Source organism: Emiliania huxleyi (assembly GCF_000372725.1).
Source record: "Emiliania huxleyi CCMP1516 unplaced genomic scaffold EMIHUscaffold_305, whole genome shotgun sequence".
NCBI classification, from domain to species: domain Eukaryota; phylum Haptophyta; order Isochrysidales; family Noelaerhabdaceae; genus Emiliania; species Emiliania huxleyi.
In genome coordinates this window covers 124,882-140,754 of record NW_005199729.1, presented here as the reverse complement: position 1 = coordinate 140,754, position 15,873 = coordinate 124,882, and the positions used below count along the sequence as shown (strand labels likewise).

General features: G+C 64.2%; 5 protein-coding genes across 5 annotated transcripts; 2 read left to right on the top strand and 3 right to left on the bottom strand.

The window, feature by feature from the left end:
• Positions 1-1,577: 1,577 nt before the first annotated feature.
• Positions 1,578-2,772, top strand: EMIHUDRAFT_74593 (hypothetical protein; the record flags this gene model as incomplete). Its single annotated transcript, XM_005774885.1, has 4 exons — positions 1,578-1,979; positions 2,038-2,118; positions 2,182-2,444; positions 2,583-2,772. The coding sequence occupies 4 exons, from the start codon at positions 1,578-1,580 to the stop codon at positions 2,770-2,772; spliced, it is 936 nt and encodes a 311-aa protein (XP_005774942.1).
• Positions 2,773-3,456: 684 nt separating this feature from the next.
• Positions 3,457-4,099, bottom strand: EMIHUDRAFT_240295 (hypothetical protein; the record flags this gene model as incomplete). Its single annotated transcript, XM_005774884.1, has 2 exons — positions 3,457-3,622; positions 3,702-4,099. 2 exons carry the CDS (start codon positions 4,097-4,099, stop codon positions 3,457-3,459), a joined length of 564 nt encoding a protein of 187 aa, XP_005774941.1.
• Positions 4,100-5,653: 1,554 nt separating this feature from the next.
• On the top strand, positions 5,654-6,211 carry EMIHUDRAFT_240293 (hypothetical protein; the record flags this gene model as incomplete). The annotated part of the gene is made up of 1 exon (XM_005774883.1): positions 5,654-6,211. The coding sequence occupies one exon, from the start codon at positions 5,654-5,656 to the stop codon at positions 6,209-6,211; it is 558 nt and encodes a 185-aa protein (XP_005774940.1).
• A 927-nt stretch (positions 6,212-7,138) lies between these two features.
• Positions 7,139-8,869, bottom strand: EMIHUDRAFT_240292 (hypothetical protein; the record flags this gene model as incomplete). The annotated part of the gene is made up of 3 exons (XM_005774882.1): positions 7,139-8,155; positions 8,385-8,568; positions 8,745-8,869. 3 exons carry the CDS (start codon positions 8,867-8,869, stop codon positions 7,139-7,141), a joined length of 1,326 nt encoding a protein of 441 aa, XP_005774939.1.
• A 527-nt stretch (positions 8,870-9,396) lies between these two features.
• Positions 9,397-15,873, bottom strand: EMIHUDRAFT_444262 (hypothetical protein). Its single transcript, XM_005774881.1, has 14 exons — positions 15,841-15,873; positions 15,550-15,663; positions 15,237-15,458; positions 14,642-14,675; positions 13,860-14,002; positions 13,149-13,185; positions 12,872-13,077; positions 11,975-12,042; positions 11,866-11,904; positions 11,354-11,506; positions 11,098-11,287; positions 10,255-10,455; positions 10,124-10,182; positions 9,397-10,055 (listed from the first exon to the last, which is right to left on the bottom strand). The coding sequence occupies exons 1-14, from the start codon at positions 15,847-15,849 to the stop codon at positions 9,737-9,739; spliced, it is 1,794 nt and encodes a 597-aa protein (XP_005774938.1). The 5' UTR covers positions 15,850-15,873; the 3' UTR covers positions 9,397-9,736.

Sequence of the window (15,873 nt, the reverse complement as noted above, 5' to 3'; positions counted from 1 at the left end):
TGCACGCAGGCGGAAAGGAGGAGGAGCCACTTGCTTGAAAGACGGTAGGGCGCTGGAGCAGGTGGTGCCATCGTGGCCGTTTGATAGCTCCCGCGCGGCGAGAGCGTGAGCAGCAGCAACTGCGGGCAGAGACCTGGCAGAACGCGAGCGAGACGTGGCGGGAAGGCGGGATGCCTTAACATGTAGCGTGAATTCACGGCTGTTGTCGGTGTAATCACACCGGCCAGGAGCGGGAGCGCCAGAGAGAAGGCAAAAGGCATGACAAGCAAAGACTCTCTCTAACGCCGCGGTCAAAAGAGACCGACGGACCTTGAACTTCGGCGGACGCCGAAATTCACACAAGACTGTGAACACACCCACAGGACGCCGAGTACAAGACAATAGGAAGGGAGTGTACTCAGGCAGTCAGGGACGGATGAGTCAGAACATACTAAGAGCACCTAAAGGAGCAAGGCATAGCTGTGAAGTGGTTTCCACTGACAGACCCCCTCGTGCATTGGCCTGAAGGTGCCCATCCGATACTCGGGGAAGCAGCGCGACAGCGGACAGGTCATAGTGCAAACAAAGGAGAGATGCACTTGCTCGCATTATCAGTTTATATACGGGCTCTGGGCTCCTCGGAGGCGGAGCAGGCCTCGCGGCAAGGCAGCGCTGGCGAAGCGAGGCGGCCGGCGCCGGCCCCCGCAGGCGGTTGCAGCGAGAGGAGCGAGGTAAAAGACACTGTTGAAAGGTTGGAGAGCAGCCTGCCGTCGAGCAGCGCGCCACGCAAGCCCGCTGCCGGCGACCCGATCGAGAGCTCGTTGTCATGCTAGTATCGTCAGCGCGCCATCGCGCCCGAGACGGCCCGCCCTGGCCCTGTCGGCCTTCCCAGACAGCTTGTCGAGGCTGTACAGAGTGCCGAGAGCATGCTGGGCAGGCTCCCGTCGAGCGACGAGCCATGCTGGCTCGTCGCGGGCCGCGAGCTCGAAGACCCGCGCGGAGCGTCGCCGAGCCTGGCGTGCCCGCCCGCACGCCCGCGGCCGCAGGCAAGGAAGGCGAGCTTCCTGGCGTCTATGCCAAGCGCTCACATGCCAAAAGACACCTCGCAGCGCGCGTGACGTGACTGACCGAAGCGGCACGCCACGCGGCGCCGCAAGAGCAGCCGGTCGACGTCGGCACCAAGCGCGCGGCGGCCGGGCGCCTCCAAACCGACAGGGGCGCCGCGGCAGTAGAGAGCACACACTACCGTTTTTCTGGCGGATGCACGGTAAAAAAGAATTCTTGGGACACAAGCCTCACTCGCAATTTCTCGCTTGAACCAGCCCCCTGGGTCGGCGGCCGCGGTCACATCCAACCGCTCGCTCGAAATGCCAGCCTCCGCCCCGCTCGAGACTGCGTCGTACATCCTCTCCTTCGGCTCCTTCTACGCCTTTGTGGGGTTCGCCAAGTGGCTCCTCTCGCAGCCGGGCAGGGCCGGCGATCCGGGCGTGTTGACGGCGCTCGCCCGACTCATCGTGGAGCCTCCCGCCAAGTCGGTGGAGGAGAAGAGGAGCGAGCGGCCGTCGGCCAAGGGGCGGCCGAGCGGCGACAGCTTCGTGATGGCGGCGCTCCACGTCGCCTTTTGCGCCGTCGGCATCGTCGTGAGCTACGTGCTATGGGGCTACATGCAGGAGCGGATCATGACGCAGCCGTACGCGACGGGGGAGTTGTTCCGCTCGTCCAAGTTCCTCGTGTTTGCGAACCGCGCGCTCGCGCTGCTAGTCGCCTACGCCGCCCGCGAGGCCCAGCGCGCGCAGGGCGCCTGCGTCTCCCACACCGCGCCGCTGTACCAGTTCTCCTTTTCGTCGGTCTCCAACATCCTGTCGTCCGTCTCGCAGTACGAGGCGCTGCGCTACATCTCCTTCCCGACGCAGGCGCTCGCCTCTAGACCTGGGACCACTGCTCTCGCCAGCAGAGGGGGGGCTGCTCCTCTCCTCAGCCCGCCACCTCGTCGGTGGAAGGTGGCGCCGAGAGGCGCCGAGGTGAGGGGAGGCTGTCGGAAGGTAGGTGCTCGCCAAGTCGTGCAAGATGGTGCCGGTCATGGTGATGGGCTATTTCGTCTCCCGCAAGACTTACCCCGCCGCCGAGTACGCCATCGCCGTCCTGCTGACCAGCGGCGCGCTCTCTCCTCCGGCCTTGCGAGGCCATGACTGTCGTCATGAGGATTCATGGGTGGTGGGGATTGGGGTAGGCGTCTTTCTCTTCAAGACGTACGAGGTCAACGAGGCACCCGTGCGCGACACGGAGCTGCTGGGCGTCTGCTTCATCTCGGCGTACATGGTGTGCGACTCCTTCACCTCAAACTACCAGTCGCGTGTCTTCAAGCAGTACTCGGTCGGCTCCATCACGATGATGGTGTACACGAACCTCTTCTCGACCGCCTTCACCGCCCTCGGCCTCTGCCTCACTTGGGAGCTCGCGGACGTGTCTCGCTTCGTCAGCGAGAACCCCGCCATACTGCCGCACATTTTCCTCATGGCCGTCTGCTCCGCCATCGGCCACCAACCAGCCGAGACTCGCCGAGAGTCGCCGAGAGTAGCCGAGAGTCGCCGAGAGTCGCCGAGAGCCGTCGGCCTCCCCTCCCCGCACCGTCGAGACCCCTGGTGGCGATTCTCCATTCATCCTCGATGGCCCGCCGCAGGTCAGCTCTTCATCTTTCACACCATCAAGACGTACGGCCCGCTGGTCTTCGCAACCATCCAGACGGCGGGCCAGCCCTCCGGCGGGTCAAAGAGGCGGCAGGCCGCAGACTGATGCCATGGCGGCTGGTTCTCAGGTGCGCCAGCTGCTCTCCATCTTCAACTCCTTTGTCCAGTTCGGCCACGAGGTCGCGCCGACGGAGCTGCTGCTCGGCATCGGCTTCTTGAACCTTCTCGGAACCTTCTCGGAACCGTCCTGGTAGGTCGTGCCGATGGAGCTGCTCGGTATCGGCATCGTCTTCCTGGCGCTGGGCGCGCAGATCGGACTCCGGTACCGCGCAAGCCGCCGGCCAGAGGTGCGGCCGGCGGCGGCGGCGAAGGGAGGCGTGCGCACGGCCGGCGACAGCGGCGACGCCAAGGACAGCGAGCGAGAGGACTGCGCAGACGACGACAGCGACGGCTCGAGGACGGACGCGGGTGGTGGCGCCAGCGAGGCGCACCAGACACTCCTCCGAAAAGGGCACCAGACCAATCAGCAGCAACAACTTTTGTGAGCTCAGACGGCTCTATTTGTACTGATCATTGTACTTTGAGTGCACAACGGATAAATTTACAACCAACGTTCACAGTCACCACACTTCCTCGCCCAGCCAAAGAGTTGACCCTCCACCATCACCTCTCCATCGCCACCAACCCCATCTCCCCTCCCCGTGGGTCGACCACCTACCCACGCGCGGGAGCGAGGGCCGATCGCGCACACACGCACACACGCACGCACAGCCCCGCCGCGGAGGTCGGATCATCCGCCCCCAGCAGCAGAGCCACTCGCGCTGCGGCCGCGGGGTGGTGAGGCGCGCGACAGCGTCGCGGTGTCGAGACGCATCAGCAGGGCGTCGCGGCCGCGGTAGGGCGGGTGCTCGTCCGGGTAGTACCCCGGCAGCCGCTCCGCCGCCTCGAACCCGAACCTATTTTGCGCAACACGATTGGTCGGAGCGCGCCGCCGCCGCCGCCAGCGCGGCACCGCACTGAACGCGCCGTTCGTACATACGCAGCGCGCCCTTGCGCTCAGGGTCCACGTGTAGGAGCACCTCGCCCGGCGGCCGCCGGCTCGACGTCACGATCTCCTGCAGCGCGCGAGCCACCAGCGCCGAGCCGACGCCTCTGCCCCGCGAAGCGGCGCCGACCGCCACCTTTGTGATGAGGGCGCTCGAGGCGGCGCGCGAGTAGAGGCAAAATCCTAGGACGGCGCGGCGCGACGGCGCCTCCGCGACGACCATCCCATTGGTGCGCTGCAGCACGAACGCCGCGAGGCCGGCGGTGCCGAGTCGCTCGCAGGGCGGGAAGGCAGCCTCCTCGAGCGCGAGCAGCTGGCAGCGAACGGACTCGGTGAGGACGGAGAGGGAGTGGAGACTCCACGGATCGCCGCAAGGCGAAGCTGCCATTCCGTCGGAAGAGAATTTTACGTTTTTATTCCCCCTTTGACACTAGGCACGGGACTGGCGCGCACTGGCACTAACACAGGTACACCACGGGAGCCGCCTAAGCGACTCCCGCGAGGACGGCGAGGCACTTAGCTCCGCGTGCACTCGACCGCCCTCGCCGTCGGAAGACAATTTTACACGGAAGAGAAGCGCAGAGGCAAAAACACAACGCACTCTCTCATCGGTGTTTTTGGCTTCGCCACCGTCCAAAGCGTGCGCAATGCGCTCGCCGGCATCGAGCGAGCAACGTGATCGACCGAGCGGCTTGCTGTGTGGACGCCTTCTTGTGGCTCTCGCCGAGAGCGTTTTGCGTCCCGGTGGGTGGGAGAATATGTGATAGGAACGAGTGTATCGCTTTGACGGATCGACCGTGCTTGTTATCAAGACCGATGTGACGCACACAGTGACACATCAGACGACACATGCTCTCCCACCCGCCGGGACGCAAAACGCTCTCGACGAGAGCCACAAGAAAGCGTCCACACAGCAAGCCGCTCGTCGGACAGGCGTGCTCGCTCGATGCCGGCGAGCGCATTGCGCACGCTTTGGACGGTGGCGAAGCCAAAAACACCGATGGTGGCCGTCCGCTGGCGTGAGCGGCGGCGGTCGAGACCTCACCCTTCGCGCCGACGACCCAACCTCACGCGGAACAACCCAACCCCCAGCCGCAAGACGCTGAGCCTGTCAAAGTAGGTGGCCACAGCGGGCTCGGGCTCACTGAACGGGAGCAGCGCACTGATGGCGACCCACTGCGGAATCTGGACCCACGACGGTTGCATCCCTGGAGGAGGAGGGGGCAGATTGAGGAAGGCCGGATTGCCCAACACAGACCACGGAATGAAGCGCAGGGTAGAGCCTACCACTGTTGAGTCGGCGGGTATCACCAGTGGCTTTGCGGGATCGGGGTGCTGCTCGGCCGGAATGCTGAGCTCGGCGGCAGCGAGGGCTGGCATCGCAGCGCCGGTCGTCTCGTCGAGGACTACCTCTCGACTCTACTCCCGTGTCACAACAACGAGGCACGAGAGCGTGCACGACAGAGCGACGGCGCAGCGTACCGCCGTCCAGCTAAAAAGCGGCGGCCGACGGTTGCTGCGCAAAGTGATCAGTTCTAAAATAGGTGCCGGGGCCCAACGGATAGATGAATCCGGGGCACCCTCCGCTCGAATCCCTGGCCGGGGGTTCGAGGTGGCCCCCACCCTGGGGCCTCCCATCAAAGGGACTGCGGCAGAAGACGCCCAATCTTGCACAAGTGCAAGAACCATACTTAGAATACTGGGTTACTATCTAACCGGGAGCTCCCCGATTGGTCCATATCCGTGCGTGGTCATCCGCCCGTGCGCCCGCGGCCCCGTCACACGACCCCCGGCTGCGAAATGGGATGAGGACGGGGTTGAAATGAGCGACTGCACGTACGTGCGGCAAACGGCGAACGCGGGCCGTGGCGTTTTCGCAGCTCGACACCTCACAGCAGGCACATGCGTCATGAGCGAAGCTCCCCTTCAAGCGTCGAGCTGTATGGAACTGGCTCACCTCGCCAGCTCGTCCGATGCCCTTGAAGGCCTCTGTGGTAGCGAGGCCGCGTCGCAGATCGCACAGAACCACTTTGTGCATCCAGCGGGTTGCCTCCTCTTCCGGCGCATTTCACTCATTAACCACTCGTGTGTGCCGAACGCGTCGATCCGTCTGTGCGACAATGAGGAATTTGCCCACGTAATCGTGGCATGCGACGTGGCAGCAGAGGAGGAGATCGTGCTGTGCTACAGCGCCACCGTCCTCTTCGCTGCACGTGAGATGCGCCAGTCGGAGCTACACTCTCGCTGGGGCTTCACATGCGAATGCGCGCGGTGCTCGGGAACTCTCGCCGAGAGCGAGGTGGACACATGGCGGATGCTCGAGAACGCCGCACTGTCGGCGCAAAATGCAAAGCCACGCGGGCCCGTCGTGGATCCAAGCATCGTGGCGCAGCAGCACGAGGCGCTGGCCAGGCTGGAGACATTGCTTCCGCACCTCTGTGAGCTCGAGCGCTTCCGGTTTGATGCGGCATACTTTGCCGCAGAGAGGTGCAATATGTAGCGGTTGGAACGGCGCTTGGGACGTGGGAAAGCGCCATGTGCCGTTCATGCGAAAGGTAGTATGGCTCGACATTCCACTGCCATTGTGCATTGAGCTTTGAGCTGGGTGCATTCCTGCAAAACCGCCGCCTTGACACGTCTGCGGCCGTCTTCAAGTAAAGCCGTATACGGCTTTATGCACGCGTCGCTCTCCCCGACCCCCCTGTGGTCTCCCAGGAGCCGCGCGCCACACACACACACACACACACACACACACACACACACACACACACACACACACACACACACACACACACACACACACACACACACACACACACACACACACACACACCGGCCCGAACAAGACACATCCTCATCCTAGTTGCCATCGGTACAGTACCTCCCGACGTTCTGGTGCGCGACATGCAGAACGAGTACTCGAGTACATGTGGGAAGAGGCCGCGAGGCTGCGCGAGGGGGGCAAGCGGGGCCGCGGGGGGGGGCCTAACAATAGAAGTTAGCCGCAAAATACAAGGCGCAAGTCCACGCGTTGTACGGTTGTACGCTGATCGTCCGAGCATGCCTCCGAGGTCGTTTCCAAGTCCATTTAATGATACTGATGACCGGGATTTTCCCTACCTACTTAGGCTCTGATTGGACACCTCGTCGCGGTCGGACCTGTCGTCTCGGGGGACCTCGTCGTGAATTTTTTTTCGCCCGATACCACAGTGCCGCAATGCGTGTTTCACGTACGGTAGTTTCCGGACCGCACCACACCGTGCTGCGCGCTGTATACACAAATATAACACAAAATAACACAATACAGCAGTGGATCCAGTCACCGCACACACCTAATATCTCGCCTAATATATGACTTATGACCTGCTCTATGGGGCAGCGAATGGCTCACTCGGCTCCTGAGACTGGCAGCGTCTCTGTCGGCCCCTCAGAGCTCTCCAGCAGGCAGCAGCACCGGCTGCTTGCGACCGTGATCATCAGCGCCAAGCGAGAGCGAGTGCGAGTGCTGGCACTGGAGCTTGGTGCACACCTTGCCTTTGGCCTCAGTGGGGCACGGGATAGTGCCGATCCGCTGCCGTACCAAGCTGCGGAACTTGACAAAGAAGAAGAGGAGGTTGTCATAGCGGCCATCGTAGGCGTCGCCGTGGGACTCGGTGCAGACGTAGTAGACAGCCTCCACAGTGGCCAGGTAGTTCTCCCCTAGATGCTGTCTCCGCCAGAATGCCGTCCGGTGGCTCGCAACTGCAACCCTGGGCAACGCTTGGAGGCAAGGGTGGCCCATGATTTGCCTGGCCTGGCTCCACGTTGAGTCAATCACCACCACGACGAGGCGGCCAGCGTTTCCATCCTCATCTGCACCATCGCCCTCCTGCACCCGCGCCTTCGCCGGTGCCTTTGTCCCCGCCGGTTCCCTCTTCGCCGCAAGCTGCGGCACTGTCAGAGCGTCATCGGACGGGAACAGCAGGAAGGTTCTTCCCGCTGGGAAGAGCTCCGGTGGCAGGCAGGCCTCGTCGCCCTTGTCGAACGTCCTCAGTGTGACGCAGCCGGCCGCCAGCACCGCCGCGTGCACACCCGTGCTCCGGCTGCGCGGCTCCTTTGGGTGTGTGATGATCACGAAGCGGAAAGGCAACTTCGCTATCTCCGGCCGGGCCTGCCCGGGCAGCATGGCAAGACACTCAGAGCAGAAGGCCGAGCGCATCACGCCACAGCCCGAGCATCGCTCCCTGCCAGGACTCTCTTGGCCGAGGGGCGCCAGCTTCAGCTTCGCAAGGCGCGCATCACCCTCCCTGTCACGCTCATCAAAAACCTCTCGGAAGTCGGACCGCCGCGCCTTGGCGATCGCAGCCGCAGAGGATATATCGCCGACGCGGAACAGCTGTCCACCCGCCGCCTCCGCCGACGGCTCGGGTGCAAGCAACTCAGCCATGTGCTCGTCCGTCGCTCGCTGAGTCGCGCACGTGCAATCTCATGCCCCCGGGCGCAGCTTGTTTGTTCTTTTTTGGCAGGCTGGCCCGTCTCTTGGGTCGGCCTCTGCGGGCCCGCCTCTGGGGCCGGCCGAAACCTTGCTCGGGCACGAACGTGCTTCCCACAGCGCGCGGCGCCCTTCTCACGCGTCTCATGGCGGTGGTCCCGCGCCGCCTCCGCCAGCCCCGCGCGATCCGCGACGGCCAAACCATCTTCGCGTGGGCCGGGCCCACCAAGTGGATGTTGAGAGGGGCTGCGCCTCGCCTGATCGCGCCGACGACGCCGTGCGTGTGCTCGCTGCGGCGCTGCAGGCTGAGGTCGATCCGCGGAACCTCGGTCGGCACCGCGATTCCCCTCAGCCGGGGCCCCCCTGCCATGCCAACGTGCCACCGCCTACGCCACCAACCGCCAACACGCCCTCAGCCAGAGGCGATGGTTGAACTCAAGCGCAATGCCGAGGTTCAACTCGTGGCAGGTTGTGATCTCCTCTCGAAAAATAAAATCATTCGAAAAAAACGGATGTGATGGGTGTAATCCATAAATCCTGTGTAAAGGCTAAAGCTTCGGACCTCGGACGGACAATGAGACAGGGCGGAGGAGCGGCCGCCAAGATTTTTGCAAAGCCGCGAAATGATGTTCCACCGGGCTCGTATGGCGAGGGGAAGAAGTCACCTCGCGCTTCGAAGGATGACATCGAGGAGGCAACGTCGCCACGCATCTTCATGAGAGGAACGACTCGAAGAACTCGCCTCGCAAGCCACCCGCGCCGTACCCCGTAGACGTCGAGCGCGACAGAGAAGGCGCGGAGTCTCGCCGCAAATGCAACTCGGGGACCGGCGACTTTCTTGCCAAACACGTGCCCACACCGTCGGAGCCCTTTGCTGGCGTGTGCAAACGATGCCTGGGCAAGTGCCTTTGATTTTGGCTGCCTTATCTAGGCCCATCGCGCCACACTCGTTTGAGTCGTGCGCACGTGTTTGACTTACATTGCGTCGCCGTTGTTGTGTGCATGTGTGTATGTGATGTGTGTGCCGCGCGCGCGCTTAGGGTTAGGCGCTCTGCACTCTCTGCTCTTCTCTGCACACTCCTCTGGAGTCTGGTGCGTGGTGGACTCGGATCTCGGTGTGTAAGGGGACTAACGTAAGGTGTCTGTGAGACGGTGCGGACGCGGCGAGGTGCGGGGCCTGGGTGGGTGTAGTCTGTAGAGTACATGGTGTCGTTTCTCGCGTAGAGGCTAGAGCCGTGTGGCGAGCCACGATGCGACTCTATTCACACACACTGACAGCCGGGCGCAGACACGCCGAAACACACACACACCCCAAAAAGAGAGACGAACACACACGACAGTCGACACGTGATTACGCCTCCTCAGTCAGCTTCCGCTAGGTACTCTCACCTCGCCCGCCGTGCGTAGTGGGCCCCTCTCGCCCAGCGCCCACCCATACGCAAGCGGCAGGGGCTGCCCCTCTCCTCCTCTGCGGTGGCACCGCCTCCCACGGCTGGCCCCCGCTGTGCTTCGCACGCACAGCGCGGCGCTGCGCCGCCCCCTCGCCCGCGCTCCTCAGCCGCTTGACGGGCGCAACCCGGTGACGTACCCCGACTCGCCGAGCGACGCCTTGAGGTGCTGCAGCCGGTCGTCGACGTTCTGCTGCTGGCTCTCGAGGTAGGCCTTGTTCTCTTGCACCTGCATCCGCGACCGGATGGCGTCCGCCTTCTTGGCCTCGCGGTCGTCGCGCCACTGCACGATCTGGCGGTGGATGCGGCGGCGCGGCCCGACCTCGTTGAGGCCCATCTCCTTGAGGTCCTCGTAGGTGAGGTCGCCGAGCACCTCGAAGTCGACCCGGTGCCGCTCGAACAGCTTTGCAAACTCGCCGAGCGACCTGGGGAGATATGGGGAGATGTGGGGAGATATGGGGAGATATACAGCTTTGCAAACTCGCCGAGCGACCGCTTCTCGAGCCACGTCTTGACGTCGACAGAGTCGGGGTCGACGAAGAGCGCGTCCATCTCGAGTGACTCCTTGCGGTGCTCCTGCTCACAGCTGCAGGTGTGAAGAGACGCTGTTCACAGCTGCTCCATCTCGAGAGACTCCTTGCGGTGCTCCTGCTTGAGCCGCTCGACGAGCTGCACCGCGCGCCGCACCTCGGCGTCCTTTGTGACGCCGAGGGCCATGATGTCCTGCTTGGACAGGTGGATCAGGTCGACCAGCTGCCGGTAGCCCGCGCGCACGAAGAAGGCGGAGAGGTGCTGGATGCCCCACATCTTGAACTGCTGCTCCACCTGCAGGCGAGGTCCCGACGAGGCTCGAGGGAGGCGGCAAGAGGGCGGTGGGCGGTGTGCCGCGCGTCGCCGAGCTGCTGCTCCACCTGCTCGCCGCCGAGGAGCGCCCCACCTCTGCTCTCCCCCTCTCTCCCCCTCTCTCCCCCTCTCTCCCCCTCTCTCCCCCTCTCTCCCCACCTGCTCGCCGCCGAGCAGCGCCGGGTCCTTCTTCTGGGGCCATGTCTCCCCCTCTCTCCCCCTCTCTCCCCCTCTCTCCCCCTCTCTCCCCCTCTCTCCCCCTCTCTCCCCTTCTCTCCCCCTCTCTCCCCACCTGCTCGCCGCCGAGCAGCGCCGGGTCCTTCTTCTGGGGCCATGTCTCCCCCTCTCTCCCCCTCTCTCCCCCTCTCCCCCCACCTGCTCGCCGCCGAGCAGCGCCGGGTCCTTCTTCTGGGGCCATGTCTCCCCCTCTCTCCCCCTCTCTCCCCCTCTCTCCCCACCTGCTCGCCGCCGAGCAGCGCCGGGTCCTTCTTCTGGGGCCATGTCTCCCCCTCTCTCCCCCTCTCTCCCCCTCTCTCCCCACCTGCTCGCCGCCGAGCAGCGCCGGGTCCTTCTTCTGGGGCCATGTCTCCCCCTCTCTCCCCCTCTCTCCCCCTCTCTCCCCACCTGCTCGCCGCCGAGCAGCGCCGGGTCCTTCTTCTGGGGCGGCCTTGCGAGCTGGAACTTTTTGATCGCCTCGGAGAGGTCGTCCTTGGTCAGCGTGATGAGCTGCTCGCCCGAGGCAGTCAGGTCGAGTCGCTGGTTCATGCAGTCGGCCGCCCACTGCAGCAGGTTGTCAGTCAGCCGGCCGTTGTACCTGCGCACAGTCAGGCCTGTCACGTGCTCGCCGCTGCGGGTGGGCAACTCCGCCGGCCCGTCGCACTTTGAGCGCAGGTCGGCGGTGGTGTTCTTGTCGATGATTGCGTTGAGGTTCTTCTCGGCGTCGGCGGTCATCTTGTAGCCCTTGGCCTTGATCTTGATGTTGACGATCTTGCACAGGTCGGGCACCGTGTAGTCGTCAAAGTGGAAGCGGTACCTGTTCACACCATGCTGTTCACACCTTGTAGCCCTCTTCACACCGCGTAGTCGTCAAAGTGGAAGCGGTGCCTGTTCACACCATGCTGTTCACACCTTGTAGCCCTCTTCACACCGCGTAGTCGTCAAAGTGGAAGCGGTACCTGTTCACACCATGCTGTTCACACCTTGTAGCCCTCTCCACACCGCGTAGTCGTCAAAGTGGAAGCGGTGCCTGTTCACACCAGCCTGGGGTGTGAGGAGACGCCGCGCACGCCAGCGGCGGGCGGGTGCTCGGCAAGAGGCGAGGGGGGGGCGGGTGGCACTTGATGCGCGACTCGGTGTGAACAACACGGTGTGAACAGGACTACAAGGTGGCACTTGATGCGCGACTCGAGGCCGGCGTTGTACTGCACGAACCTATCGAGATATGGCCGAGATATAGCCGAGATACATAGCCGAGAGATAGCTGGCGTTGTGCTGCACGAACTCGTCCATCTCCTTCTTGTAGCCCGCAAAGACGAAGGTGACCGACTTCCGCCCCGTCTCGTTCATCACCTCGGGGGGGCAGGAAGGGCGGCGAGTGCGGACAGAGGGAGAGCCGTGGGGCAGGAAGGGCGGCGAGTGCGGACAGAGGGAGAGCCGTGGGGCAGGAAGGGCGGCGAGTGCGGACAGAGGGAGAGCCGTGGGGCAGGAAGGGCGGCGAGTGCGGACAGAGGGAGAGCCGTGGGGCAGGAAGGGCGGCGAGTGCGGACAGAGGGAGAGCCGTGGGGCAGGAAGGGCGGCGAGTGCGGACAGAGGGAGAGCCGCGGGGCAGGAAGGGCGGCGAGTGCGGACAGAGGGAGAGCCGTGGGGCAGGAAGGGCGGCGAGTGCGGACAGAGGGAGAGCCGCGGGGCAGGAAGGGCGGCGAGTGCGGACAGAGGGAGAGCCGCGGGGCAGGAAGGGCGGCGAGTGCGGACAGAGGGAGAGCCGTGGGGCAGGAAGGGCGGCGAGTGCGGACAGAGGGAGAGCCGTGGGGCAGGAAGGGCGGCGAGTGCGGACAGAGGGAGAGCCGTGGGGCAGGAAGGGCGGCGAGTGCGGACAGAGGGAGAGCCGTGGGGCAGGAAGGGCGGCGAGTGCGGACAGAGGGAGAGCCGTGGGGCAGGAAGGGCGGCGAGTGCGGACAGAGGGAGAGCCGTGGGGCAGGAAGGGCGGCGAGTGCGGACAGAGGGAGAGCCGTGGGGCAGGAAGGGCGGCGAGTGCGGACAGAGGGAGAGCCGTGGACCCCCCCCCCCCTCTCCCCCCTCTCCCCCCTCCCAACCCCTCGTCCCTCACCTTCATCATCTCCCCCTATCTCCCCCTATCTCCCCCTCTCCCCCTCCCCCCCCCCAACCCCTCGTCCCTCACCTTCATCATCTCGTCGATCGCCTCGCCCGAGAAGTCTGACTGTCCGCGCTGCAGCGCCTGCGTCAGCTGGTAGGCCTCGTCGACAAAGAGGATGCCGCCGCGCGCCTCCTTGATCTTCTTCGCCGTCTTCATCGCCGTCTGGTTGACGTACCCCGCCACCAGGTCCCCCTTCTGCACCTCCACCACACTGTCCTTTGCCGAGACGCCTACTCATCGCCCTCGGCTTGAGCGGCCGTGGTCCGTGTCCCCCCCCCCACCCCCACCCTTGGAGGGGCGCCAAGCTGGTGGTACAGCCTTGCAACCAGCCGCGACACCTGGAGAGGGGTCCTTCGTGGTGGACTCCGTTCGTGCTCGATGAGGCGCGGTGGTAGCCGCGGCCTGGCTCATCTCGGCCCATCTCGGCCCATCTCGGCCCATCTCGAGCTCTATCTCGGCTCTTATCTCGGGCTCGATCTCGGCTCATCTCGGCCCATCTCGGCCCATCTCGGGCTCATCTCGCGTCACCGTGGTCTTGCCGACACCGGGGCTACCTCTCTCTCTCGCGTCACCGTGGTCTTGCCGACACCGGGGCTACCTCTCTCTCTCGCGTCACCGTGGTCTTGCCGACACCGGGGCTACCTCTCTCTCTCGCGTCACCGTGGTCTTGCCGACACCGGGGCTACCTCTCTCTCTCGCGTCACCGTGGTCTTGCCGACACCGGGGCTAGCTATCTCTCTCGCGTCACCGTGGTCTTGCCGACACCGGGGCTACCTCTCTCTCTCGCGTCACCGTGGTCTTGCCGACACCGGGGCTACCTCTCTCTCTCGCGTCACCGTGGTCTTGCCGACACCGGGGTTGCCTATCTCTCTCGCGTCACCGTGGTCTTGCCGACACCGGGGCTACCTATCTCTCTCGCGTCACCGTGGTCTTGCCGACACCGGGGCTACCTATCTCTCTCGCGTCACCGTGGTCTTGCCGACACCGGGGCTACCTATCTCTCTCGCGTCACCGTGGTCTTGCCGACACCGGGGTTGCCGGTGAACATCATGTGCCGGATGGCGTCGAGGGTGTTGTGCCCTTCGGCGCGGCGGCGGATGTCGAGAGAGAGTTGCTTGCAGAGCTGCTCCATCTGCTTCTTGACCGACTCCATGCCTGTTCACAGCTGCAGGTGTGAAGAGACGCTGTTCACAGCTGCTCCATCTGCTTCTTGACCGACTCCATGCCTGTTCACAGCTGCAGGTGTGAAGAGACGCTGTTCACAGCTGCTCCATCTGCTTCTTGACCGACTCCATGCCTGTTCACAGCTGCAGGTGTGAAGAGACGCTGTTCACAGCTGCTCCATCTGCTTCTTGACCGACTCCATGCCTGTTCACAGCTGCAGGTGTGAAGAGACGCTGTTCAGAGCTGCTCCATCTGCTTCTTGACCGACTCCATGCCTGTTCACAGCTGCAGGTGTGAAGAGACGCTGTTCACAGCTGCTCCATCTGCTTCTTGACCGACTCCATGCCTGTTCACAGCTGCAGGTGTGAAGAGACGCTGTTCACAGCTGCTCCATCTGCTTCTTGACCGACTCCATGCCTGTTCACAGCTGCAGGTGTGAAGAGACGCTGTTCACAGCTGCTCCATCTGCTTCTTGACCGACTCCATGCCTGTTCACAGCTGCAGGTGTGAAGAGACGCTGTTCACAGCTGCTCCATCTGCTTCTTGACTGACTCCATGCCTGTTCACAGCTGCAGGTGTGAAGAGACGCTGTTCACAGCTGCTCCATCTGCTTCTTGACCGACTCCATGCCGATCAGCTTGGAGAGCTCCTCCTTCATCTCGGCCTGCACCGCAGTGCACGCCGGTGGGTGAGCGTTGTGTGTGTGTGTGTGTGTGTGTGTGTGTGTGTGTGTGTGTGTGTGTGTGTGTGTGTGTGTGTGTGTGTGTCTGTCTGTCTGTCTGTCTGTCTGTCTGTCTGTCTGTCTGTCTGTCTGTCTGTCTGTCTGTCTCTCTGTCTGTCCGCGCGCGCGTGTGTCCGCCGACCTCAACGGGAGATCGCAACCGTGCGTGGGCACCCGCCCCGCCCCTCCTCCTCGCGTGTTGGCATCCCGGGGGGTGCGCGAGCGCCAACAGCGTGGTGAGGCGGCGGTGAGGCGGCGGAGGGACGAGAGGGCGGGAGGAGTGCGATGGCGCGCGTGTCTTGCGCCGTGCGCTTCCGCGGTTTGCGGCTCGGCACTCCGCGTCCGCCCGGGCGCTGGCTAGGAGAGAGGGGCGACCCCACTTCGTCGGGCCACCCTAGCCCCTCGAGCAGTGCCGATGACGAGTGTGGGTCGTGTGGTGGTGGTGTGTGGTGCGGTGTGGGGTGCTGGCCACACGCCACTCCAACTCTTCTTCGCCCCGCGCACCTCTGCCTTGGCGAGCTGCTCCTCCGTCAGCGGCTCCGGCTCGACGTCGTCGTCCTCGCTCTCCTCCTCCTCCTCCTTGGAGCCGCCTCCGCCGCCCGCCTTCTTCCCTCCCGCGCCCTTGCCGGCCAGACCCTGCTTGAGCGCCTCTGCGCGCTGCACGTACTCGAGGCTCTTCTCGCGGATCGTCTTGAGGGTGACCGGGTTCTTCTCGTACTTGGTGGCCTGTGCGATCGGGCGCGGGAGAGGCAGGGCGGACTGCGGTTATCATTGATCGTGTGGACCCGGTCGGCCCGACTGCCCGTGAGGCTCGAACCGTCATGAGGTACTCGGCAGCCTTGCAGTACTTGTTGATGGCGTCCTCATAGTTGCCGGCGTTGTCGTCGCGGACCGCGTCATTGGCAATCTCGATGCCCTTATCCCGGAGATCCTGCACGGCGTCGGCACAGCAGTCGCGGGGTCAGGCCTCGCGGATCGGCGGGCTTTGGCTCTGATGTGGACCGTGGCGCTCTGGTAGCGAGCCCGACGGGCACGCACGGATTCACCACCGCCACAACAAGTGTGTGCTGCGCAAGCACCAGCAGCACAGTGCATCTAGAGCCGGTGCGTTTGCCATCGCCAGCAAGGCAAGGCCTCTTCG